The sequence below is a fragment of the Bacillus rossius genome, chromosome 8, assembly GCF_032445375.1.
Source record: "Bacillus rossius redtenbacheri isolate Brsri chromosome 8, Brsri_v3, whole genome shotgun sequence".
NCBI lineage: Eukaryota > Metazoa > Arthropoda > Insecta > Phasmatodea > Bacillidae > Bacillus > Bacillus rossius.
The window spans coordinates 59,777,584-59,805,168 of record NC_086336.1 but is presented as its reverse complement, the minus strand read 5'-3'; the positions used below and the strand labels follow the sequence as shown (position 1 = coordinate 59,805,168).

General features: G+C 39.3%; 1 protein-coding gene across 1 annotated transcript in view; it reads right to left on the bottom strand.

Moving 5' to 3' along the window:
- The window catches only part of LOC134535382 (uncharacterized), an 89,694-nt gene that overhangs the window by 22,804 nt on the left and 39,305 nt on the right, over nucleotides 1-27,585 (bottom strand). The window contains exons 27-35 of the mRNA XM_063374456.1: nucleotides 27,161-27,441; nucleotides 23,749-23,853; nucleotides 20,731-20,962; nucleotides 17,371-17,582; nucleotides 16,360-16,518; nucleotides 8,328-8,627; nucleotides 4,635-4,818; nucleotides 3,035-3,191; nucleotides 696-777 (exon numbers count right to left, since the gene is read on the bottom strand). Of these exons, the coding sequence (XP_063230526.1) occupies nucleotides 696-777; nucleotides 3,035-3,191; nucleotides 4,635-4,818; nucleotides 8,328-8,627; nucleotides 16,360-16,518; nucleotides 17,371-17,582; nucleotides 20,731-20,962; nucleotides 23,749-23,853; nucleotides 27,161-27,441 (1,712 nt within the window). The remainder of the gene's footprint in view (nucleotides 1-695; nucleotides 778-3,034; nucleotides 3,192-4,634; nucleotides 4,819-8,327; nucleotides 8,628-16,359; nucleotides 16,519-17,370; nucleotides 17,583-20,730; nucleotides 20,963-23,748; nucleotides 23,854-27,160; nucleotides 27,442-27,585) is intronic.

The following is a 27,585-nucleotide window of genomic DNA, read 5'->3' as shown; positions in this document are numbered from 1 at the left end:
GTAAAGGCTTAAGTAACACAAAATAAAACTTACATTGTTAAGAATTTTCCACTTCAGGACTGCACAGGTTCGGGTTCATGTCGCACAGACTACCAGAATGTTGTCACAGGCGATATTCGCCTTGTAGTGGACGATTGTATAGAAAGATAGCAGCACTCTTCGGTAGGTTACGTAGACTCCAGTTCATTCTTTCGCCGCAAGATAGCAGATCTTGTTATGATGACCCGGTTTACCCCGTGACCCGATTTCCCCCGGTCTACCCTAGTTGATAGGGGTATTCACCACAATATAGTTGCAAGGGGTATTCACCACAATATAATTGAAAGGGGTATTCACCACAATATAATTGAAAGGGGTATTCACCCCAATATAGTTGAATGGGGTATTCACCCCAATATAGTTGAAAGGGGTATTCACCCCAATATAGTTGAAAGGGGTATTCACCCCAATATAGTTGAAAGGGGTATTCACCGCAATATAGTTGAAAGGGGTAAGGGGAAAGGCGTCCCAGTACCTCCACAGGAAAAATTTGGATTTCCAGGTACAACATGGTGCTATTTAAGTAGTTTTCGTAACTGAAAATTGACTATAACGTTGGTAGAAATATAGATTTTTATTTCTTTAATAACAACTCATTTGTATGAAGATATATTTTTTATTTTTTTTTAAAGATTTTAATACTTTAGGTTAGTTACCGGGCATTAAGGTAGCTTCGAATTCCTTTCATAAATGTCTCTTCAGTCAAAGTGTGCTGAAGCATGCGTGCCAAGCTGGCTCCTGAAACAGATTAAGTCACCGTTGGAATTATTACTGACAGCTGACTTGGAAGTTTTCACTGTTAAATACTTTAGCTTCAAGTCACAAATTCAATATTTAATTAATGCTTATGTGACGTTAGTAAGATGTTGTGGTTTCTTTGTTTGAAAAAAAAAATTAAAAAATTTCCGTTTCGAACATGTTCTGTATTTTATTTAAATGTATTTTACAACCATAATGCATAACAAATTGATAAAAATTCTTTCGTTACAATCGAATGTGTTTTGAAAAATTAAAACTTTTTTTTTTTTAAATTCTCTTAAAATTAAATAAGAACGAAAATACGTGTAACTAAAAACATATTTATATATAATAATTCATCTATATTTATATTTTAAATAAAGATAGAATGTGTGTGTATGAATTAGCTTGTTTTAGTTAGAAGTATATTCGAAAAATATTGGAACTATTGGACCGACTTCACTGTTATAAAGCTACATTATTTCCGATAGACGTAGGCTAAAGCTTATATTTTAAAATGATATATAGCTTGATTATTCCCAATAGACGTAGCCTACAACTTTATTTTTTTAAATTATTATTTTTTAAGATAAAACAATGTTTGTGACTGAAGTAGATAAAAAAATACCAAAAATAAAGTGATATATAAAAATACGAATTATATTAAAAATAAGCTGGCATATGTGCGTTTTTTTATATGCTTAGTTATATACATCATGCATCTTATACACACATGAACACGATTTTCGTATTTTATAACCATATTTTCTGTAATACTCTTTGCCATCATATCGGCACAGTTTTTTTAATAAATAAATTGTATAAATGATGGCCAAATACGAAAAAAAAAATTGTGAAACCTGACATTAATTTAGAAATTAATTTTGAGAGTGGTTCTTAAAAGAAAAATCTGCCCATGCAAAGCCGAGTTCTCAAGTTGTAAATCATACGTATCCCAAAAGGTGGAAGAAAGGAATGAAAAATTAAAACAAAAGTTTATTTACTCTTTTTTTAGTGTATCAGTAAATAGTGAAAAATATTTTAATGCACAATTACAATTTTCGCTTGACCCAAATATGTTTCGTTTGTTTCTTCTTCTAAATATTTTGAAAAATATGTGAACTTAGTGAGAGTTAATATTATTCCCTGTAATACTAACAGTTTGGTACCTCTAAAGAAAACATAGAACCATTAATTATAATAGATTCTTCCCTTCCTCCCCCCCCCCCCCCGTCCTTCGTCATTCAAGTGTATATATTTTTTTCCTCTTATGGATTACAACTCTCAAGCTACACAAATAATAAAAATACTGTGTCACCCGTGATTTCCTCGTAGTTTTTTTCTTACCGTAAATACTAAAAACGCAACCATGAAAACTAATCTGTCATAGTGAAGCGTGATTGGTTTTTAAATTTTATTCGTTATAAGATCAATCTTGTGCCGTTTGTAAACGGCGCATTAAGATCCAGGCCTAAGCATGACTTTTAAGGTGTCACACCTTAATTATGCGGAGACCCTCCGGGTTATATGTAATTAGGAATTGAATAAATTCGCCGGTTGTTTTTGAAATTATTATTTTAACGGCGGGCTCCGAAAAAAAAAACACAGTGCCGGAGAAGAAAACCTCATTTTTAATACTGCCCCAGTTTTCTCCACGTATGACAAAATGTTTTCCATTGTTTTGAATTTTTTTTTTAAGTTTTAATGTTTGGGGTGAGATATCGCGAATTGTTGTGCTTTATAAAAGACTCAATGGAGTGTGGTTTTTTTTGCAGTGGTGTAGCCCATGGTTGTTGATGTTTTTTTTTGTTCACCCTCCCAATTTTCTAGTGCGTGTGACGAAAAGAATACATGTATGTTGTTTTAAGTTAAGGATATATATAACTATAACTATCGTCCGTAAACCGCCTTTACAGACAACCAATTTTTTCCAATTATATATATATAACGTTGCCTGGATTAAAACCCGTATCGTCTTGGTAGGGAGTGAGATACCTAACCTTCTTTTTAATCTTAGTTCACTGTATACGGCAATGAATTGCGTCGAATGGAACGGAATTCGAATGAATGTAAAAGTGTAAACACTGTTCTGGAACCTTCATAAATGGGCCGGGACACACGTGTGTAGCAACACAGACCAGTATGTGGTCACTTTCGTAACCACCGTCACGTCGCGTCGCTTGTCGAGGAGCTGTCGCGTGTTCGTGTTTCACTTGCGTGTGTGGGGGTTACGAACCCCGGCCTCGGGCAACATCACCTTTCCCGTAGGCGAGCTCGGAGAACTTGAGCTGTATCTCCGCGGGCGTGCCGCAGTCGGCGTCCAGACCCTCGGAGGAAGACGCGGCGTCCACTGCCAGCGCCGGTTGCAACTGAGCGGCCACGAACTGCTCCATCACCCTCCACGTCGGCTCCACCTGCGGGCGTGTGAGCAGGGCCGGTGCAAGGTAAATTGGCGCCCAGGGCGAAAAACCTTAATGCCCCCCCAACCCCCCCCCCCCGGGCCGGACACCCCAAATAAAAATTTTCCTTGCCTCAAAATACATCACGTAAGCCTAAAATTTTGACAAAAATCAAATGTAAGCAGGCTTGTGTTTTTTTTTTACTTATTACGTATCATAAACAGGTCACCGTGGACTTTAAATAATTACTTATGTCAACGTAAACATTCCAAACTGTTACAAAAATCCATTTTTATCTCGTTTCAATAATCGTTAAACATATTGTATCAGCTGTTATGTGTCGTGCTGCGCCGCCCCCGGCTACTTGGCGCCCTAGGCGGTTGCCTGGTTCGCCTGTATGGACGCGCCGGCCCTGAGTATGAGGACACTATTGAACACTCTTGGGGAAGCATTCGTTTCACAGACGAGAGAGCCAAACGTCCCATCGTGCATCTTCGTTTTTTTTTTTGGTTCATTGTAACTCATGATAACTAATGGTCAATTAGGTTAGGTTAGCTACATTATAAATAATTTAAAACATTGTGGACGGTCGATGGTTAGGATAGCTACATTAAAGATACTGTGAAATCAAAAATCAAAAAAAGCTAGAATGAACTTCGGGGAACTCCGGGTGTGGCTGTCTCGTCTGTGAAATGAAGGCTTCCCAACTGACCTCTGGAAGGATCCCCCCCCCTCCACCCATCCATCAGCCACCCACACCCCCAACACAACACACACACACACACACTGAAGCAGCTTGGCTTCTGGGTTGTAGCCGCGTCCTTGGCGAATAATTCACCGACGTTCCGTTCAAAATTTCAGTCGCCATCATCAGGGAGCCGCTACCTACTGAGGTTCTTACAAGTTAATCACGCCTTTACATGCTCTCGCCTGAGGGGAAGTTACTTCCTGATTGGCTGCAGCTGTGGGCCAATCAGAGCCTTCCTTTCTTGTGTTTGGCTGCGGGCTGTTTTGCCAATCAGGGGCGATCTGTCTGCTGGTCTCCAAACATGGCTCCACATCCGAAGCCGGAGCAACTACGTCGATTTTCCTATTACTACATTTGCAGAAACGGTTGCGTTAAAAGTTAAAAAAAAAAAAAACCTAACTCCGGCTTTGGACCAGATTAACGAGAAGGTAATGTTAAAATAATACTCATTTTGTATAAAAAAAAATGAGCATTATGTTATCAACATCCCTTGTAGGTAATCAGGTCCAAAGCCGGGGTTACGGTTTTTTTTTTTTTACTTTTAACGTAACCGTTTCTGCAAATGTTTTTTTTTTTAAACTTAATACCATAAAGTCTCCCTTCGGCTCCGTGAACTTCGGTTCGCGCCGTCCGCCCCCAGACGGCAGCGCCTGTGTCGTCCCGTCCAGGAACACGTGAAGGGGGTAGGGGTGTGTGTGCGTGTGTCTCACCGCGTGCAGCGCAGCGCAGCCGAAGAACTGCGCCAGGCCCTCGGCCAGCCAGACGTGGCGCCACCAGTCCGCGGTGACCAGGTTGCCGAACCACTGGTGCGCCAGCTCGTGCGCCGCTATGACCGCGGCGCGCTCCCCCCACGCCGCGTGCGACCAGTGCTGCGAGTACGTCACGTGCGCCTCCCTGTTTGCAGAGTCCACGACTCTGTCGGCTTGGACATTTCCACTTCCCCCTCACTGCCGCCACAACCCTCCACCAGAGCTTTGAACATATATACTGTATAGAAGCATTGGCGTAGCCAGGATTTGTGTATGGGGGGTGTTAAGTAGCATGCCCCCCCCCCCTACGTATTAAAGCGGGGGGTGGGGGGGTCCTCCCCCGGGAAAATTTTGATTTTAAGGTGTAAAATAGTGCTATTTTAGTAGTTTTCGGTACTTAAATTTAAATATTGTAATGGTAAAAATTTTATTAATTTTTAATATGAAATTTCTTTGAGTGATGAATAAGAAATTTAATTAAAGTTTTGGGGCTAAGGGGGGGGTTTTAACCCCTAAAACCCCCCCCTGGCTACGCCCCTGTATAGAAGTCGCCAGCCCAGGTTGAAAATTCTAATACGGTTTCGAGGTAGTTGGTTAATTCACCGCAGCAATCGCCACCATCTCTAGGGCCATCGACTTGTGGTGGTCCCTAGCGGACAAGTGTCCAACTCTTCAGACACCCCTTCCCCCTCCCGTTGAACGACGTTGTGCTGCAGTTAATGATGTATGAGGGGTGCGGGGAATGACAGCGGGCGACAGTGCTGCGCTCTAACGTGTAAATAACGACTAAGACGATACAGGGCGATACGGCAGCGCACTGCAGCGGTGAAGTTCCCAAGCTGCTCATTATACGCTTCTGAAAAACGTAGAGTAAATCCTATCCACTCGCGACTTCTATACAGTATATATATTCAAAGACCAGAGTGGGGAGAGAGAAAAAAAAATAAAAAAAAATTACGGGTGCTATGATGTTTATTTACTTCGAACATGACTCCACAAGCATAATCGTGGTTGAAATACCAAAGCATCCAAAAACTTGTTAGGACTCCTCTTTTTTAAAAAAAAAAAAACTCTCTTATTTCTTCTACGAGTGCTCGTAACCCATGAACAGAACTCAGAAGTCCACACACGGCATAGTTTTTACGAATATTCAGTTACCTGAAATTATGAAAAACTCTTGGTTTTGCTCGAGGTGAATTTTTCATCGTAAAATCCGTGAATCTTATTTAATTTCTAAGAGCGTACCTCCTCTGCGCCTTACGATTACGTGTATCGAGGACAAATAATTACTTATAAAATATTTTAAAAAATTGGTTGTCTGTAAAGTCGGTTTACGGACGATAGTTTAACGTGACAACGTCATAACAAAACATTGATGAAATGATTGCATACTTTTATGAATAAAATTGAATTATTCACTGTTTTGTATGGATACAAAGAATGAGTGAAAATGAAATCTACAATTTAATTGATAAATTTACTTTTATTTGCACTCATTAATTCAAATATGTTTATTACTTTGATGAACAGATTATTTTTAACTATAACTTTTATACATGTTTGCTATTTAACTTCTTCCAATCTGTGTTATTCTGTTAAGGATAGGACGATGACAGGAAAAGTAGGAAACGAATGGGAGTGTTTCAAGTTTAATGTGCCTCGAAAAAGTCAAATCGATGGTTGATACAATCGTGTGGAAGAGAGATAGATATATGCGGCGCAAGCGTACAATTAGCGTAACGGGACACTTTTTCGTGTGTGCAGCCGGCGTTCATCGATTTATTAGACGTCACGTCAAAATAAAAAAAGTCTGTGAGCTGACGAGGTCGTAGAGATGTCGCAGAGCCTCCGTCTCGACCCCGCTTCACAGACGTCAACGCAAAATGGAGACGGAGCGCGTGAACGAAGACTTCATTCACTACCACGTCTGCCGTTCCCCACGACGCACAGGAACACGACAAACGGCGACCAACGAGATCGCATTTCATGGTTAACAAAACATTAATTTAATCATAAAAAAATTTATGCTTTGGCCAGGATTTACACTTATAATAAATACAAACGCGACACAAGTAGTAACGTATTTGGAACTTGAAACGAAGATGGCTACCGCCGCAGCCGAGTACTCTGCTCCTATTGGTCGCACGGAGCAAACGTAAACGTAAGTGACCAGCATTGACGAACGTACCGGCCCGTCCCCGTCATGTAGAAAATTAATTCTGTTCCGCGAGATCCGTCTCAGTTCACGTGTTTCCGTCCCTGTTAGATCCGTCTCCGTTTACGTGTTCCCGCCCGCGTTTCCTAGTCACTGTAGAAGTACCTCGAATACACCCCTCGATACCCGAATATAGGTGTCGAGGCTCAAAAAATAAAATCGTTAACAATACATGAAAAATATTAACTACGGTGTGGAAACATTCTACATTTGAATGGTTGTTTCACAAACTAAGTTTTCAGAATCAATAAGTTTACTGTCATTAAGAAAAACCTAGTAAACTTTACAGGTTATCAGTGTTGAATTTTTTGATTTCATTTATTTTCTCTGATATTTATCTTGAATTTTTTCTCAAATATATCGAAAACTTCGAATATTTGATGGTATTTGAGAATTTTAGTCCATCTTATAATTGAAACACAGAGAAACCTCGTTTATCCGGCCCTCAATGATCCGAGTCTCCAAATAATCCAGATCAGAACTGCAAATTTTTTATTTAATGTTCACATAAAAATGACACCTCTGTTCATCATCTACGTAAACAAAGACGGTCAGCGAATTATTATGTGCTTGACCATGCTTCATTCAAACGCACACACATGTTTGAAACAGAAGATAAAGTTTGACGAGTTCTTTGTTTAGAAAAAAATGGTGGTTGTTTGTAAAGTCGGTTTACGGACGATAATTTCACGTGATAACGTCATAAGAAAACATTGATGAAAAATTGAATAATTTTAACTTTCAAATATTATTTACAGTTTTGCAAATTTAATTTAAATATAATCACGAACAATTAGTTATAGAAATAAACTGAAATCAAATCAATGTCAATAAATTGTTAATTTGAAATTACGAAATTGGACAAATAAATCAAAAATTTTAAATCTATTATAATAGATTTTTTCGCACGGTGTTTGGCCGGTTCTTGCACGCTTGGCTCAGGCGGAACGTGACAATGAATCATGCTTTTTCGTGCGTGCAAACCGGAGTTCATCGATTTATAAGACGTTATTACGTCAAAACGTGAAAAAGTTAAATTTATGTTTTTTTAAATGACTTGTAAATGTAATTTTGTTAGTAATTGTGTTGGTAAAGTGTACTACTGGCTCACTGTAGGAAAAAATTTTGATGGAGATTAAAAACTGACGAAAACTAGCTTCTACTGCGCAGCATTATGTCCCCCCCCTTCCTTCTTTGCGACAGAGAATTTCCGTCACTCCCCTCTCTGTCGCATAGAAGGAAGGGAGGGGAACCTAAGCTGCGCAGTAGAAGCTAGTTTTCGTCAGTTTTTAATCTCCATCAAAACCTTTCCTACAGCGAGCCAGTAGTAAGTGTGGTTGTTTGTAATGTTGTAATGCTTGTTACCCAGGTGAGGGGTTTGGTCCGGGTGAACGAGGTGTAACTAGGGGCAGGGCGAGGGGAAGGGAGAGAGCGCCCACCCGTAGACGACGAGCCCCCAGTTCTCCATGGGCAGGGCGGCGCCGGGCAGCGCCACCAGGTCCAGCTTGGGCAGGGCGTAGGGCACGGCGGTGTGGGCCTCTAGGGCCCGCAGCAGCCGGCCCACGGCGGGCGGGGCCAGCCCAGCAGGGGGCGGGGTCCCTCGGCGGGCCCACCCCAACACCCGCCCGTCGTCCGAGGCCCGGGTCGCCTGCAGGTCCCCCACCACCAGCGCCACCAGGTAGGTCGGCATCCGCGGCGACTCGGCGAAGCGGTCCCACACCTTGCCGCCCGCTCCAGGGCTGCCAACCCGCAACACACACATAGTCACTCCCCGCTCAGAAGTTTAACACCACTGCGTAAAATAATAAAATAGCACATCGAACCTAAAGTTTTAACACAGAAATATATTAATTTTTTTTTGAAATATTATTTTACATGTAAGTAAAGAATACCTACAGCTGCGACCAATAGGCTATGTTTAGTTTAGGTGTTATTAATATTTAAAATTTTTTCTTGTAACTACAAAATTACCACATTTTGCGACATAAAAATTTTTTTTGTGTCCTATACTGTTAAAGTTACATCTACACATTTATTGAAAAAAAAAATATTAAAAAAGAGCACTCTTTTACATGCTTTTTAAAAATTCATAACTTAACTATCGATTAAGCAAACTTTAGGTTCTATGTGCTATTTTATTATTTTACACAGTGGTCTTAAACTTTTGACCGGTACTGTATAGTCACTCCCCGCTCACAACACTCTAGTGCCCCGCTTCAGGAAAAACAACGCGATTTCAAAAGTACTCAAGATATCCGAGCAGGGTCCGCTTACGGAAGCATTTAAGAGTTCGCTGAGGGCCGAAAAGTACTTTTCATTTTGTTTAAGTTTATAACCCGTAGTTTCAGAAGAGTTAAAATGGCTAAAACGCGTGTTTTCAGAATAAATTTTAGACATAAACAAAAGCACCTTTATCTTAATTTTTCGGCCATGTAACGTTACGGTCACCACTCAAATTTCACAGTTATCCTGTGACGACGAGAAGACTGCGCGCCAGTCCAGAGGAGACACCGCGCTAGAAGCACCAGCGAGCGTCGCGCTTATCATCCCGCCTCACCAACACACATACACCCCTGACGAGGCGGGCCCCTTAACACTGAATCCTCTACAAAATAATCAATCACATAACTTTCATATGTTATCTACTCAATAAAACTCTTAACGCTGACTGACAGAGGGGCGACGGAAGACTGCTATATCGGAAGACTACCATAATGACAGTATTCCGCCTGGCCTCTTCTAAAAATCCGGAAAAGTATCATAACTTAAAAGTGCCATACGTCCAAATGACGAAACGGAATTCTGCCATATTTTCTTACACCCTCCATGGAATGAGTACAGCAGAATTGTCCTCGAAGCAGTGTATAGAATTCTCGGTAGGTAGCGCTGTCAACCCTCTAGCTTTTTCTCAGGTTAACTTTAAAGCCTACAGGTAGCGCTTCTGCCGGTGATAGTTGCAATAACAAATCAATTCCACATCGCGGACCAGAAGAAAGAAATGTTTCCAAAAATGTATTATAGGTAGCACTCTATTCTTATTACGACGATTAAAAAAAAAATACATGTTGGTTCCTAGTAATCCATTCTGCCAAAATTTCTTATACATTCTACGGAATGAGGAAAACGGCCTTACTCGTAAAATTGTAATGTAACTAGCTTCATAGAAATTACAATTGAAGTAATTGGTAGATAATTATTTAATGTGTGCAAATCCAACGCAAATATTCAAGGATTTTGTTATGTAATGTTTTCATTATTAGGGTGAAAAAACACAAAAAACTCATACTATAATAAATAATAAAAAATAAACAAAATGTGTTTTAAGATGCTGAAATGAGAGGTAAATATTTTTGTGTAGTATAGTTTATTGGTACAGGGCAAGCAGCACAGGCGTTCTAGGGGAGACATAGGCTCGTACAACGAATTTTGATGGGCTTTGCACAGGCTTGCAGTCTTTCAAAAATAATTTTTTTATATTACTGTGCGTAGCATATTATCCTGCTTAATTAAAACTGTCAGATCAAATTGAAATTTAGATTTTTTTGTGCCTTACAGCACCTATAAACGAATTATGACATAAAATAACAACAAAAACACATTACATAGGCTACACTGATACACATAAATGTGACAAAACACGAAACAACACAACACACAGATAGATAAATATTGATAAAGTTCATGTTAACCAGTTGGTTACTTTGGTTTTCACAAAAATATTAAACCGAAACTAAAATGGTATACACAAAATAAATATGAATATTACAAAAGTTTTACCAATGAATATTTGTTGGTTATTCAAAAGGAGTTATAATTTTTTACACATTTTATAGTTACTAATGGTTTTAAAAGGGTCACTAATTCTGTATTTGCAAGTCGGAATTCTTAATCCAAACCGAGTCATTTTGTCTAAACCAACAAAAATGGTAATAAAATTTTTATAATATAAAGTGCATCACTGATCGAACGTCTAATAAACATAAAATGCAAATAGGTTATATAGGAATGTAGCATATTCAAAATAATTTAAATGCCTGAAATTTTTATGCATACTTTCAATTCTTTTCATGCAGAGAAAGTTTTAAATTTAATAAGACCTAAAGATCTTCATGTGTTGCTAATAGAGTATTATCTACATGTTGGTGAAAAAAAGCTTGGCATCCAATATAACTCGAAGGTCTTAAAATATGACACCATGTTTAATGTCATTACTTACTATGTGATAATTCTGATTAATTAAATTAGTTTTTTTGACTAAAGGTTATCGTAATTCTGAGACTGTTAACTTGAAAATCAGATCCGGACAGCTGAAATATATTGCTGAATAGTTTCACAAGCATATTTCCCAATTATATATTTTTCATCAAAATCTTTTCTTGATCAATTATGATTACAGTTGGAATATTATGTTTTAAAAATTAAAGAGTAGTTTAGATAAACTACTACTTTGCGGAACACCTAATAACATGAAATTGCATTTGCAAATTTGACTGCAAAGCGTCTATTTGTAAGATAATTAAAATATATATACCACGCATTGCTTGACGAGGCCTAAAATTGACAACTATTTAATCATAAGATTGTGTTGGAAAATATCAATGGCTTTGCTCGAGTTGAAATACATAGAATATTTTATTTACATCTGGATCTATACTGGTACACAAACACACACATAAAAAAAAAGCGTGTGTTGAAGACGATATTCCTGTTTGAAAACTATGTGGTTTTATAGAAATAATATTTTTAGAAATAAAATTCATGTGCCTAAAAATACTTTTTCCTCAAAAACTGTTAAAATACTACAAAACTAAGGTTTCTGACTAGAATTTATATATACCGATAAATGGTTGAACACACAACCACTCACTGACTGATGCACAATTAAAATATTTTTGTACAAAAGCAAAAAATTTTTTTAATGTTTTAAATGTTTGTTTGAGCTTCATTCACAACATGTTGGAATGATAATGATACAGTTACTAAAAACTAAAACGCAACTAAACTACAAAAATATTTTTGCAAAACTCCGTTCCCCCGGAGAAACCCCCGGAATGGCCACCGCATGGGGAGCCCAAGAAAAGAAACGGGCTCCCCATTTGGAAGCCACCTGGAAGGTTTTTTTCTGTTCCACCCACCGTTTCTTTGGTAGCCTGACTTGTTACAAGGGATTGTATTCCTACCAGAGAAAATGCCACCATTTTGTCTGGGCAATCCGCCTTGGAGGAGCCGGGGCGCGAACCCGGGTCCTACAAGTCACAAGGCAGGCGCTCTACCCCAGAACCAGAGTGGTAGAGCGGATACTTGCAGTCTTCTTAACACTGACATGATGTTATTCCACGAGTTTACTGTGGAGAACGTGTAGTAACATGTAACCTCGGTAACGGACAAATTTATGTGTTCTTATGTTGTTCGTTAAACATGAATGATGTTATTTCATAACAGTGAAATATAATTTTATAAATAGTCTGGAAATTTTTTAGTTGATTTCCTGCAAACAAACTTACAGTTCCGCTGTACAGTAATTATATAGAAATATAGACTAGTAAAAACATATGCAAGAGCTTGATGGTAAAGTTATTTTGAAATAAATGTTAGATATTAAAAGAGTGTGTTTATTTAAAATATGTGTGTGCTTACAAGCATGAAGTTATTGTATAAACATTTTATTTATTTGGTTTTAAAGCCACAAAAAGTTAACTTTTTGATATTACTTTGGCTTTCGTTTGTTTTACCGTGCTTAAGTTGCGCAGATAATACTGGAAAGCTATTCAAACAATTGTTTGCAAATAACTAAATATTGGAAGTTCTGGGGCAATACGAAGCATAAATGGTAACAATATTTTGTAGTGATACAGTTTTTTTCATGTAAATGTACCAATTAACAAATATGTAAGTGTAATTGAATATTGCTGTTACGGTGCACAAACGGCAAACAGAATAACCCAACGATGAAACTTAACAGATTAAAAATGAAAACACAACGACTATACAGAGCCATAGCGATGTGACAAAACGGAGTCTACAACACAGACGAACACCGTAAGCAACATTTGAGCGACAAAACAGATATTTTGAAAACGGCAACGATGATAGCACAGACTAACATGATATATGATTCCTAAGAGAACAGTTTCGGCGTATATGGACCAAGTCGTAAGACACTATATTCGTATTCCAGAGAACATAGGTTCAAATCCCGACTGGTAATTGTCATATCATTTTGACGTGAAACGTCTCAAAAATCATAGCGAAACATATTGGTACCAGAAAAAGTCTGACGAAAAGGTGTGTATCATCTTGCTTTAACATTTTCCTAACTATATAGGCTTCGTCCTGTGATGCACTTAAGTCTTCCTTACCTAGACCTCCCAAATACATTTAGTTTTAATTTACGTTCGGGAAAAAAATTATGTTCAGTGTAGCTCACGATTCAGATGTGATAGTGCGGTGATTCGTGTGATTGTGTATACAGAACTGACAACACTGGGCAATACAGATTGTACGTTCACCAAAAAAACAATTTTTATATTGTTCCTTCGGTATCTCATTTATCATATCACAGGCTAATGTTAAACAGAATTTTCGTCTAATATTAATTGAAATGAATAGTAAGCTACCATTTAGTGTCTGTTTTGAACTAAAATTTTTAGTACGTAGTCAATTTCCCGTTTTTATTGTTTTTATTTTAAACCATTACACTAAAAGCGAATCGCTCGCATAGAATTTTCACATGAAACCAACGGCCGTGAGTCTCGATACAGCCCCACCGATTTGTTCTAGAAAATTGGTAAGATGGTTCCGTACTGTAGGTCATGGCTAATTCCTTTTGCATTGTCGCTCTATTGTGGCATTGTGTTTTGCCGTCTGCATTGACCTCGCTATTAATATGTTTACGGACCAGCAAGCATTTCAGAATAAGAAGAAAAATAATATCGGAAATAGACTATTCCCCTGGTAAACATACATAAAAATGATTTCAAGGCTTACATAAATTAATATTCTGAAATGTTTTCACTCAACCAGCTAGTTACAGTATTTCTAAATTATTTCTTAGTCATTGAGGTCTAATTTCACAACTACTTAATCAGTAAAACTTAAACAGCAAACGTAAATGGTTCTCAAGTAACGTATAACAAATATTCCGTATTCACAGTTCACAGGTTGGAAATGCTTTGATTGTTTTTATCTATTCTTAATGGCAATAGTTTTTTCTGTACATCTATATGTTAAAATACTCTTCTAATGGTTTTCACAGCATATGCTAAAAACATAATCCTGGAATTACAATACCCTGTAACATCCCTAACATTACAAAAACAACACCACCGCCATTAAGAAGTAAGGTAGTAGTGAAGTCAGCCCACGAAAAGTGAACCCCAATAGCCCATCAGAAACATAATGTGGATATTATTAACGATGTAGTAACGTAAAAATATATATTTTTGTGGATTTATTAATGCTTAAGTTTATTTTATTGTTTTTTATAGACAATACATAAAATAAACTCAATAGAATTGCCACCTCAGTAGTACCTGATGGTGATAATCTGAATTGGCATTTTAAACATATGATATAAATAATGCAATATTTTACTTACTTAACCATCGGTTGTCAGGGAATTGTGATTTTCGGTCATTATATTGCATTTCTTTTAACTAGTGGCCTGGAATTAATGTTTTAATTAGAATCATAAGACTTTGTATGCTGCTTATTTATACAAATTATTTCTAAGATAATAGACATAATTTACTCATGTCGTTCGAGTATTAGGACTGTATGGCTACGTTTTAACTTATGGCAGTTTTCCGTCGCCCCCAGGCGGAATTATTTCATTATGTTAGTCTTCCAGTATGGCAGTCTTTCTTGCAGTATGGCAGTCTTCCGTCGCCTCCCGTCAAAACAGGAGGAAAACTGCCATAATTGAAAACTACCATATTTTTATTTTTACAGATTGCGGTTATAAGTTACAGTGCTGCTTCCTATAACCCATTTTTGGAAACATTTGTTTCTATTAGTGCGTTATCTGTTGAGTTGATTTATGACTGGAACTACAGAAAGTAACCGTCAGAAGCGCTATCTGTAGCCTTTTAAGTTAACCTAAGAAACAGCTAGGAGGTTAACAGTGCTACCTAGTGACGTATTCTTTACACTACTTCGAGAGCAAAGCAGCTGTAATCATTCCATAGAGTGTATAAGGATATGATAGAATTCCGCCTCGTCCTTTGAACTGGCATATTTCCGTTATGGTACTTATCCGCCTTTTTCGAAGAAGTCAGCCGGAATACTTCCATTATGGTAGTCTTCCGCGACCCCCTGACAGACAACGCATAGCTGAAACCGTTAGGCCTAGAAGCTTCAAATTTTGCATATAACGTAGGTGAGCACAAAGAAACGATTTTTGAAAATTCTTCCTCTAAGGGGGTTATTTAGGGGTTACAATTTGGTAGTAAAGTTAGATATATGTACATTGATATTAAAGCTTCTGTTTATAAATAAAAGTAACTGTATCAGCGTGTTTTGTTAACTAATCAAAACTGAGTATCAAAAACTTTCCCATCGGGCACACGGCTAGTAAGTTAGAAACACACTCTTATAACTGTATCAAGTTAGAATCCCATAACTTAGAATGTTGAACGATAATTAAAATTCTTTACAAATACACAAAAATTAAAAATGGAATAAGTTCAAACAATTTTAACTTCGAAATCACAACTTAGAACTTAAAACAGCGTTATATATAAGGAATGAATCCAAAACTGATAACACACCCACTACAATTATTGAAGAAAAATAGTAATACAGATTTTTTTTTTTGAATTCCCATGCCCATTTCGTGGAAATGAGACGAGCTCTCCTTTTTTTTTTTTTTTTGAACGATTAGAAAGATGTACATCACGTTTTAAAATTAAATCCGCTTTTCGGATTTTTTATTTCATTTTTACAGTTTTTGCCGGATTTCTAGCTAATTTTTTTTACAGTTTATCAAGATGGCGGCCAAGACGGTCGACAAGAGATGGCGGAAGCCATTAAACATGTTTATTTGTCAAAGTATGTTTCTTGATCAAACGAAACATTTTTGTTGATAAAATCTGATCTAAGAATGATCTACCGAACGTCATAAAGATAACTTTGGTTACTAAAAAAAAAAGTGTGATGCTAGAAAACTGTTCAAAAGAAGTTACATGATTGATTACGCCACGACTTGATTTGCAAAAATTTCAGCTCTAGAATGTTGTATTTTGTAAATGGGGTGTACTGTACTGTACTGATTAATGTTTTAAATTTGCAACAATTCTCAAACCATTTCATTTTCATTCCATATTATTTGTAAAATTCATATTTATCACTAACTGGCAGTATATATATATACATATATATAGGGAACCTTGAGGGCGAGCTGTCACTCAGGGGGGGAGGGTTATATAAACATTCAATTAGCATTACCAGATCACTTGAGCTTGTTTCTCTTACTCTGGCAGCGACGTGGACTCCAGAGGCATGTTGGACAGGGCTGTCATCTCGCGGCTCCTCGCTATGTTTATCTGGAACGTGGCCTTGAAGGCCGGCTCGTCGAAGCAGGGGAACGCGTTCCGGGCGTAGGTGGGTTCGAACTGCGTGGCCGCCAGCATCCTGCAAGGACAGATATATAGCCTATATATTTTTTGCAATGGTTCGCAAAGTGATGGGATACATCCGCCCTCCTCCCGAAATCCTGAAAATAATAATATATATAATTCCCACCAACAAATGAAAAATTTTAAAAGTAAACAGTGGGAAAAGTGATTCTATTCACAACCCCCCCCCCCCCCCTAACCCGGGAAATCCTTAAACAAAAAAAAACTGAGCATTCCCACCAACAAACGGAAAGAATTTGAAACAAAACAACGAGGAAAAATTGGTTATAAACTTTCCTCTCCCCCCCCCCCCCCCCTCCTTCCCCCCGGGAAAAGAAATTCTTCCTGTTCTCTCGCTTCTTTGGAATAGGTGGAACAACTATGCAGTTATGGAACTTATTTCTCTCAACGGAATTGGTTATTTAATTTTTCGGATTCACCGCCAAAGTTAAGTGCTTTTTTTTTATCCTACACGTCATAAGTTTCGTTTAAGAACATTTACTACGAAAGTTCCAATAAATACGGCACTGAATTTTTTTACATTTTGTTACAAATTTTGCAATCAAACATACATAATGTGTTCACACGATTTCGATCAAGCAAGTGATCATAATCAGGACTTTTTTTTAAAAAAATTGATTTACTGATTTCACCATGGAGATATCTAGAAGCTCTTTTTTTTTTTTTTTTTTGTGGTTCTTGAAAATGCGCTTCTAGTCGTATTTTCGAAATATTTTCTTCACGAATATCGGGGGGGGGGGGGGGGGGGGGGAAACCAATTGAACAGAAAACTTCAAACATGGCGGGCAATTCCCAGTCCACCGGTGGAAATCGATATCCGGCCGGGCGCTCGGAGAGGCGCGCGCACCTCGCGCCGTGGCTCCTGCGGTAGAGGCCTCGCAGGCCGGCGCGCAGCTCGCCGGAGAAGTGGAGGACGAGCTGGTAGCGGGCCCCGGGTACCAGGCGCTCGCCCAGCCGCAGCACCAGGAGCTGGCGGGAGCCGCCCTCCGCCGCGACGCATCTCACGGCCAGTTCGCGGGCCGGAGCGTCGCCAGACGTCCTCACCGCCGCACGGTCCACCTGCACCGATCAGGGAGGCCGTGTCTGCCGACGCCAGCTCTCTCTCTCTCTTCGACAGGGAAGCCTTCATTTCACAGACGAGGGAGCCAAACCTCCGATCGTGCATCCTCGGTTTTTTTTTTTGTTCATTGTAACTCATGATAACTAATGGTCAATTAGGTTAGGTTAGCTGCATTATAAATACTTTAAAACATTGTGGACGGTTGATTTGGTTAGGGTAGCTACATTAAAGATACTGTGAAATCATGTAAACTGGTTTCCTAGCCCTGGATAGCTACATATTAAAAAGTTATTTGCTAAGCAACCAAGATTTTACAGTTTTTTTAATGTAGCAATACTTACCTAATATAACCAACCATCCACAATGTTTTAAAGTATTTATAATGTAGCTAACATATCCTAATCGACCGCAAAATTTAATGCCACACCGGTTTATACAACGAGATAGAATGGAATAAAAAAAAAAGCGAGCATGAACTTCGGGGAACTTGGGGTGTGGCTCTCTCGTCTGTGAAATAAAGGTCTGTGAAATGAAGGCTCCCCATTTGAGAAGCCTACAACTCATGTAGTTTCGGTTCCCTGCAAGAATTTCCGAAGATTTCCGAAGTTTTGCGTTTTGGTATTAACGCCACTTCAGCCGCTAAATCAGAAGTTTCCAATGAAAACAAGCATGTTGTGACTGACCTAACCTAAACTAACCCTTCGATTTTTTTTTTAAATTTCAATTTTTGAGAGAAATCCGAAGTTGCACGAACGTGGTAGGGAACCGAAACTACGTGAGTTGTAGGCTTCCCCTCTTCGACATCCACCGAGGCCCAGACTCACACATCACACACACGCGGCCCCGCATCCCTCAGCCAAGTGCAGCCACAAATATAGACACCATCTTGAGTGGCTTATGTGTACTACCAAAACAGAAAACATTTAACTCCGTCGTTCGAGTCCACCTGCGCGGTTCAAGGAGCCGTGTCTGCTGACGCCAGCTCTCTCTTCGACAGGGAAACCTTTTTTTCACAGACGAGGGAGCCAAACCTCCGATCGTGCATCCTCGGTTTCTTTTTTTTGGTTCATTTTAAATTAATGTACAACTCATGGTAACTAATGGTCAATTAGGTTAGGTTAGCTGCATTATAAGTACTTTAAAACATTGTGGACAGTTGATTTGGTTAGGATATCTACATTAAAGATGTACTGTGAAATCGTGTAAACGGTTTCCCCCAAATAAATACACCTGTTGTGGTACGGGAAAAAAAAAGCGAGCATGAACTTCGGGTGTAACTCTCTCGTCTGTGAAATGAAGGCTTCCCTCTCTTCGACCGGTAGCCTATACAAATCACGTAGTTTCGGTTCCCTACCACGTTCGTGCAACTTCGGATTTCTCTCGAAAATTGAAATTTAAAAAAATTCGAAGGGTTAGGGTTAGGTTAGGTCAGACACAACAACATGCTTGTTTTCATTGGAAACTTCTGATTTAGCGGCTGAAGTGGCGTTAATACCAAAACGCAAAACTTCTGAAATCTTCGGAAATCCTTGCAGGGAACCGAAACTACGTGAATTGTTAGGCTTCCCGAATGGGGAGCCTTCATTTCACAGATGAGAGAGCCACACCCCAAGTTCCCCGAAGTTCATGCTCGCTTTTTTTTTATTCAGTTCTATCTCATTCTATAAACCGGTGTGGCATTACATTTTGCGGTCGATTAGGAGAGGTTAGCTACATTATAAACACTTTAAAACATTGTGGATGGTTGGTTATATTAGGAAAGTATAGCTACATTAAAAATACTGTAAAATCATTTTATGGTTGCTTAGCAAATAACTTGTTAATATGTAGCTATCAAGGGCTAAGAAACCGTTTACATTTACATGATTTCACAGTTTCTTAAATGTAGCTATCCTAACCAAATCAACCGTCCACGATGTTTTAAAGTATTTATAATGTAGCTAACCTAACCTAATTGACCATTAGTTATCATGAGTTACAATGAACAAAAAAAAAAAAACCACCGAAGATGCACGATCGGGCATTTGGCTCTCTCGTCTGTGAAAAGAAGGCTTCCCTCTCTTCGACATCCACCAAGGCCCAGACTCACACATCACACACGTCCCCCCACATCCCCTCAGCAAGTGCCTGCTTGTCATTAATGGATGAAATTTTGCATCCCGCTTGTCAGTGCCCAGGGTTTTTTCCCTGTGTATATGCAGGTTTTACCGGGGCCCAACTTATATAGATTTTAGTCTAGAATAGTCAATGAGGGGAGTTAGTCATGGCGCCAATTGCTGCCATGGCTGGCCATTCCGCCTTCTAGCACATGATGCATGCTACCTACCTCTCCTGCATGACTTAATGAATAGAGCGTATAGGCTTCGGCCTGAGACGCACTTAGAGTCTCTCCCTAACCCAGACCCCTCCCATACACACTCAGATTTTAGTTAGGTTAGGAAAAACAATTAATTGAAATATTTTTTTTATGTAATTAGTCGCCAAGTAGATATATTAACATTACTAACCCAAAACTTTGTGCTAGAACCTCTATCCCGAGTTTTTTTGCTAGTAATTATGGGCCCATCCCAACAGATAGCGTCACATGTTGCAGCAAAACACGATGATTTCAGTTTCCAGTGTAAGAGCTTTGAATATATATACTGTATAGAAGTCGCCAGCCCAGGTTAAAATTTCTAATACGGTTTGAGGTAGTTGGTTAATTCACCGCCGCAATCGCCATCATCTCTAGGGCATCGACTTGTGGTGGTCCCTAGCGGACAAGTGTCGAACTCTTCAAACACCCCTTCCCCACCCTCCCTCAAACATGCGCTGTACTCCACCCACCCTCCACCCCACCTCTCATCCCTACAGTTTTGTGACGCACAAACTCCCGTTGAACGACCTTGAGCTGCGGGGGAATGACGAGTGGGGGGTGCGGGGGAATGACAGCGGGCGACAGTGCGGCGCTCTAACGTGTAAATAACAACCTAAGACGATACATGGCGTTACGGCAGCGCACTGCAGCGGTGAAGTTCCCAAGCTGCTCATCATGCGCTCCTGGAAAACGTAGAGTAAATCCTATCCACTCGCGACTTCTATACAGTATATATATTCAAAGGTAAGAGTCGCACTTGTAGATCTCCCCCTCCTGGTTGTGTGCCGCACCTGCAGGTGGTTGGCGTGCAAGGTTATGTTGTCGGTGTCTTCAGCGGCGGTCACGGAGATGGTGACGTTGCCCGTGAACGTGAACTGGTGCGGGTGGAAGGGCACCAGGTAGAGCTGGTAGCGCTCCGGCACCACGGAGCGGGGCAGGCGGTGTCCGAGTGCCAGGCCTTCCGCTGCCAGCGCCAGCCACGCCAGCCGCGCCAGCCACGCCAGCCACGCCAGCCGCGCCAGCCTGCGACCAGCGAGACAGCAACCAGCCTCACGGACACCTACAGCTGGGCTCGCGACTGGGTATCATATAGGGACAGGCATTTTTTTCGCGAATAAATCAGAACGCTTGTTAGACTCCAACAAGGCGTACCCGCACCAACGGTTTCTTCCTTGTGATCGGCGCGGCCGTCTGGCGAGAGAAGTCGTTACCTCATTTTGGCCGAGCCGAATCAGGAAGCGTTTGCTTCCGCACCGAATAGCTGTGATTGGCGGCTTAACAATCGACATGTACCTGAAAGATACTCGTCCGATCATGACACACAAACGATGATGCAATGGTTTTAACTTTCAGCTAGTCTCAGAATCTTTTCGCGAAATATACGTACCCCTAGGAATCAACAATCATCCGTGCCCCGCCTCGTCAGGGGTGTGCATATGTGTGTCGGCGAGGCGGGATGATAAGCGCGACGCTCGCTGGTGCTTCCAGCGCGGTGTCTCCTCTGGACTGACACGCAGTCTTCTCGTAGTCACAGGATAACTGTGAAATTTGAGCGGTGACCGTAACATTATATGGCGGAGAAATGAAGATAAAGGTGTAATGCAAGTCCCTTAAGTGCCTTCAATAATCTGTACCGGTTGTTTTACGCCTAAAATTTACTCTGAAAACATGCATTTTAGCCATTTTAACTCTTCTAAAAATACAGTTTAATAACTTTATCCAAAATCAAATGTACTTTTCGGCCTTCAGCGAACTCTTAATTGCCTTTCGTAAGCAGACTCTACCCGGATATCTGGAGTAGTTTTGAAATCGCGTTGTTTTACCTGAAGTTCTGCGCACCGTATGTGTGCCCGGGTAGGCGGGGGCCTTAACGCATGACTCTATGCATACTTGTTTGTGACTGCCGTGTAGCGATTTTGACGGGTTGTGTGCGAACCATAAACCATATGATGACTTAAGAGTTAACAAAGATGGTCATATTTAATCTTTTTTTCCCCTTTTAGAAGAAGCGCCAATCAGAGCACAGTAGAATGTGTTGACGCGAAATAATGTTTCAATGGGAAAGCAGGTTACGATGTTAAACGAAAGGAGAAGGAAATACGGGATTACTAGCATCACGTTAATAACTGATAAAATACTTGGAATAACCTAATTGGAATATTTATTTTGTATGAAACTATCGGAAATTGATTATTCAGATATGTTTATGGTTAATGTTTGCTATTATACGAGTATATTTTCTTACTGTAAAGTCATTTTATGGTGGCTTTGAATGGATGATATCAGAATTACGTGAACCAGTATTTATATATTAAATTTAATGATCCTCGATTCTGAATTGTGTACGGATTGTAGGTTACGAGCTGAAATTTTGAAATTTTGAGGCTAAATCGTAGCCATTTGTCTAGGTTTTTCAATTAGGTACATAACAAATTTCACCACGGACAAAAATTTTGTACTAAACAAATTATGAATCGATAACGATTACGAACAGTTATCCATTTCAAAACGCAGACGATACCTACGAATGCAAAAATTTAACATAATTTAATACGGCTGCTTTCTCGCCCGTTTTTATCAGCTGGAATGAACGAAGACTAATTCAATCATGAACTGGATATTACGTACAGGATATTATGTACAGGTTAAGTTATAATACTTAAGTTATAATACTTAAGTTTTTCAATCGTAAACCCATCTTTAGTCAAGAGATCCTCTGAAGGCGCGCAGGTCAGGCCTGCCACCCTAGGCTACAGTAACATCTGTCGACCCTCCCATAACTGAGGTGACCAACTTTGCGAATAAAAAATACCGGGCACTATATCTACATTGAAAAGAAATATGCATTAAGCTTTGAATGGACCAACATTACAAAAAAAATCTTGTTTCCTAAAAAAAAAAAACCAGAAGAACGTATTTTATGTTAACATTGTACCAAATTTCAAATAAATATATTCGAACTTAAAATCACGGTGACGAAGAAACACGGATTTTTTTCTTCAAATTATTTGTAAGGCGATGTTGTAGATTATGTTTTAACATATGTGAGTAAAACAAGATGTCTTCCCCAAGAACTGTATTCAAATTTATAAAACCATTTTCAATGCTCTTTAATATAAAACAACAAAAGAAAACCAATGAATTTTAGTAAAATTAAAATTGTAAATTGTTACAGAAATCAATGTAGAAGAGGCATATTTTGCAATTAATTTTTTTTTACTAAAATTTTGATTTTTCCCCTTTATATTTGTCGCCCTAGGAGGTCACCTCACTCGTCTAATGGGTTCGCCGAAATTGAAAGTGCATCATAGTGGAAGCGGCCATTTTTACGTTGCTTCCGAAACCTCCCAAGGGATGCCGATGTACCCCTAAATGTGTCCACTAAAGTCGAGATTTCCAGGGATGCACAACTCGCACCCACTGATGCGTCTCTACGTCCATTAGCTTCGGAATGTTTTTATATTTTGTTTGTAAATAATATTACTTCAGATTTTTGGCATGAGATTTGTTTAAAAAGTTTTAAGTTTAACTAAAAACTCAAATAGAGACAAGTAAAAATTCTCTAAATTAAAATTACCGGTGGTAAAACTTAAACTTACAGTGGTATTTAATGCTCATTATAAGTTTTTTTTTTAATATTTTAAGATTCATAACAAAATATTTATTTTGATCACTAACATTTGTAACATCAAAACACGTTTATGTGATAAAACATAACTTATGTGATTAGTAACCCTTTCGAGAAGTGCAGATTTTTAATGTGTTTCATCTGTAGAATGTTTCGTGCGTTAAATGCGACGTGGCCTTACCTTGCGTGGCTTAAGACCATGTCTGCCGCAGAGAGAGAACGACTGAAAAACCTGGCCGTAACTGTGACATGTCGACTTGAACTAGACACTTTCAACACGCCGTATCTATGAAAGCTAAAAATTTATCGCTTCGGACGTCTGTATCTCGAATTCTTAAGGAGTATTTGCAGAGCCAAGATAAAGCTGGAAGCGACAAATAAGCAAGCGACGCATAAACAAACATCACATATCACCGCCGGATCTTTAGCAGAATATTTTCGGTTTTCAGCATCTTATAGAACCAAATACTTTCCTATAATGCCAAGATTAATGAGTATTAACGACTACATAAGAGTTTAATTTTTAAAAAAGGGGGTTGTCTGTAAAGTCGGTTTACGGACGATAATTTTACGTGATAACGTCATAAGAAAACACTGATGAAAAATTGCATACTTTTTAATTTTCAAATATTTTTACAGTTTTTGCAAATTTAATTTAAATAATTTGTTTAAATATAATCACGAACAATTAGTTAAAAAGCCCGCCTTAACCTGTTTGATATTATAGAAGATTTTCTCGCACGGTGGTTGGCCGGTTCTTGCACGCTCGGCTCAGGCGGAAAGTGACAATTTTTTCGTGCGTGCAGCCGGCGTTCATCGATTTATAAGACGTTATCACGTCAAAAAAAAATATATTTGAATCGTAAGTAAAGTGAAGTATATACAGAACAAGACTGCAAAATCTTAAACATTATGTTTGTGCTTTTTCCATTGGACCAAAGATAATTTTACTGACAAACTTTGGAGAATTGTATGCTTAAAGAAAACCGGGTAGAACAGAAGTAACACACAGGCACAGAGTTGCAAAACTAGCCTATTTTCTGGAGCCTGGAGTATAATCAATTCAATATTTAGTGTTTGTTTGCTGCTGCCACATTCCACTTTCTCGCCTGGTCACACATGATTCGGCAAGACGATTTTTGGGTGGTTTTTCTCTGAACTCTGGTCCTTCAAACCATGTCGAATAACTAGCGACTGGAATAATTCGCATTTTCAATCATCCCACGGAAAATCTTCCCAGCCCTCTGTATATTCGATCAAACAACGCTACTTCATCGGCCGCTGGCTTGTGAGCCGTCTCAGATGGTTTTGTCTCTAATTCGAGGGTTTATCATTGGACCAGACTCGTCCAGAAGAACAGTGAGCCAATAGCAAAAGCAATGAAATGTAATGTATTTGAATTTTAGGTTGTAACCTTTAGAAATAACCTGTGTCTCAACGACAAGTGTTACTGCATTGGACGAATATTTTCAAACTAGCCTATCACCAAATAATAATCTGGCAGCAAACATGTAGATTTTAAATTTAAAGACACGAGATAAATTTGGGAAATATTATGCATGTGTTTGTTTCAGTGCATAAACACAAAAAAACTGGCTGTCATGTTGTAACCTGAGTAAAAATTGAAGTAACATATCCTTAAATAGTTAATTTTAAACATTTTTGAGGGCAAATTCGCTTGAGTCTAAAAATTATTTCAATTTCTGAGTGACAATAAAGAATAAATTAAAATGTCACAATCTATAGGTTTCGAATATGCAGCAAAACCATTCATAATTCATTTAACAATCGGTGATAAATGAGTGAACTGTTTTCTACAAAAATAACAGCTTGGGAAAAACTAAAATGCACAAATGGAATCATCTTGGTGAAATAAAACCAATAGTTGGCGATCAGTTTGATTTAATTTTACATTTTATTTGCTATGACAGTACAAAAATACAAGTACCTTTATTTATACAATTATAAGCACCATTAGTGTAAAGCTTCGTCATTGTTTTCTGCTTCAGCGTAAAAAAATACTTCATCCGCATGTTGACAACAATGAGCTTTTGAAAATGTCCACGACAAAGTGGATCCTTCTATATTGAACGCTCACGATTCAAATTAAAAGTTGTTTCCTTATTCACCCGCTGATTAAATAAAAAAAGTTACATGTCTAAACATAATATACAAAGTGATAATTTTCTAATTGCTGGTAATAGTAATAACCTACGTTTTTTCCAGTAATTAAATATTTTGCAAAATGCACTTGTAAAAAAAAAACAGATTTGTAGCCACTACAAAGAATTACGACACTAAGGACCCCACCAAAAAGTTTGTGGTGAAAACAAAATTATTTTGTTGACTAAAAGAAATTGTTATAAGTGACAGTTAAATCTTTCTGTCTGAAATAAATCACTCGGTGAATACTACACAGTTGTTCTGTTGTTACCAGAAAATAATTGGTGGGTCGCATACTGACAAAGGTTTTCTCAGCCACAAATTTTTTTTTATTTCAGCGTAAGCGTCTGTGACGGGAGGATTATCATTGGCTAGGAAGAAGCGACCAGGCTGTTGTTTTATAAGAGGCCGCGATCCAAGCGAGGTATCGTTTACATGTTTAGCTGCTTATTTCAATTTATCGTCATTACTGTGAATTAAGGGGTTCCGATGTCTCTCTTACAATTATTGTTGTTTGGTCGCAAATTTCCTCACCAGATATTTAGTGAAGTTTTATTTTCGAGCCGTTAAAAGTCACGGAATTGATCATAAAATATGAACACCAGCATGAGTTCTTCTTAACCACCGAATGAACATATTCAAAAAATTATCAGTCGATAATATTTGGGGTGCAACAATATAAGAAATGCTAGAGATCTATCTTGACGAATATACACTGTAAATATATATATTTTTGTACGTGGAACATAAATATTCGTGTAAAACAACAGATAAATCTGAAAAACAATAGTATTCATACAAAAATACTGGGTGTTTATGCTTTGTGTAAGCCCCGGTAACTCCAATAGTTTTAAGTTATTTAAAAACCGTTTCTTGAATATCTTTCCAGTATCAACTGCGCACATAATAAGCATCATATATCATAATGTGGAATTTTTTTTCCATTATTTAAAAAAAATATATATAAATGCTTGAATGAAACATCAATGAAAAAAAAAATAATGCGTCAATTTCCGTAAGAGGAAAATAACGGTAGGTATTATCTCGATAATGCAGAGATATCCACAGCCAGGGGCGTAGCCAGGAGGGGGGGGGGGGTTAGGGGTTCGAATTCCCCCCCCCCCCTTTAGCACAAAATCTTTAATTAATTTCTTATTCATTACTCAAACAAATTTCATATTAAAATTAATACAATTTTTACCATTACAATATTTAAATGTAAGCACCGAAAACTGCTTAAATAGCACTATTTTACACCTTAAAATCGAAATGTTCCCTGGGGTGGACCCCCGGACCCCGCTTTAATACGGGGGAAGGCGTAGGGGGGCATGCTTCTTAACACCCCCATACCCCCATACACAAATCCTGGCTACGCCACTGTCCACAGCTGCGTGCAGTGCGGAAGAGTTCCTGACGGGTGGATTGTTCACGCGGCCAGCGAGAGCACGAGGACGGACGCAGTAGCGGTCGCCAGGAGGGCGCTGGGACCCGGTGCGCCGGCCGCGCTGGGAGGCGCCCCCGTCGTCGTCGTGGCGGGAGTCGTCTCGGGGGACGCGGGGTCCGTCTCGGCGCGGCGCCGCAGCCAGGCGAGGATGTGGTCGCCGCGCGCGCCCAGCCACGCCAGGTTCTCCTCGGCCGCCTCCAGCGCGCGCCGCGAGGAGTCCAGAGCCGTGCCCAGCCCGTCCTGGTGCTGCTCCACGAACCGCCGCAGCTGCAACACCCGCCGCGCACCGCTCCACGCACTGTGGTAGTCGAGGCCATACTCCGGACACTGCGGTGGTCGAGTGCACGCTCCACACACTGTAGTCTAGTGCACGCTACATGCACTGTGGTGATCGAGTGCACACTCCAGACA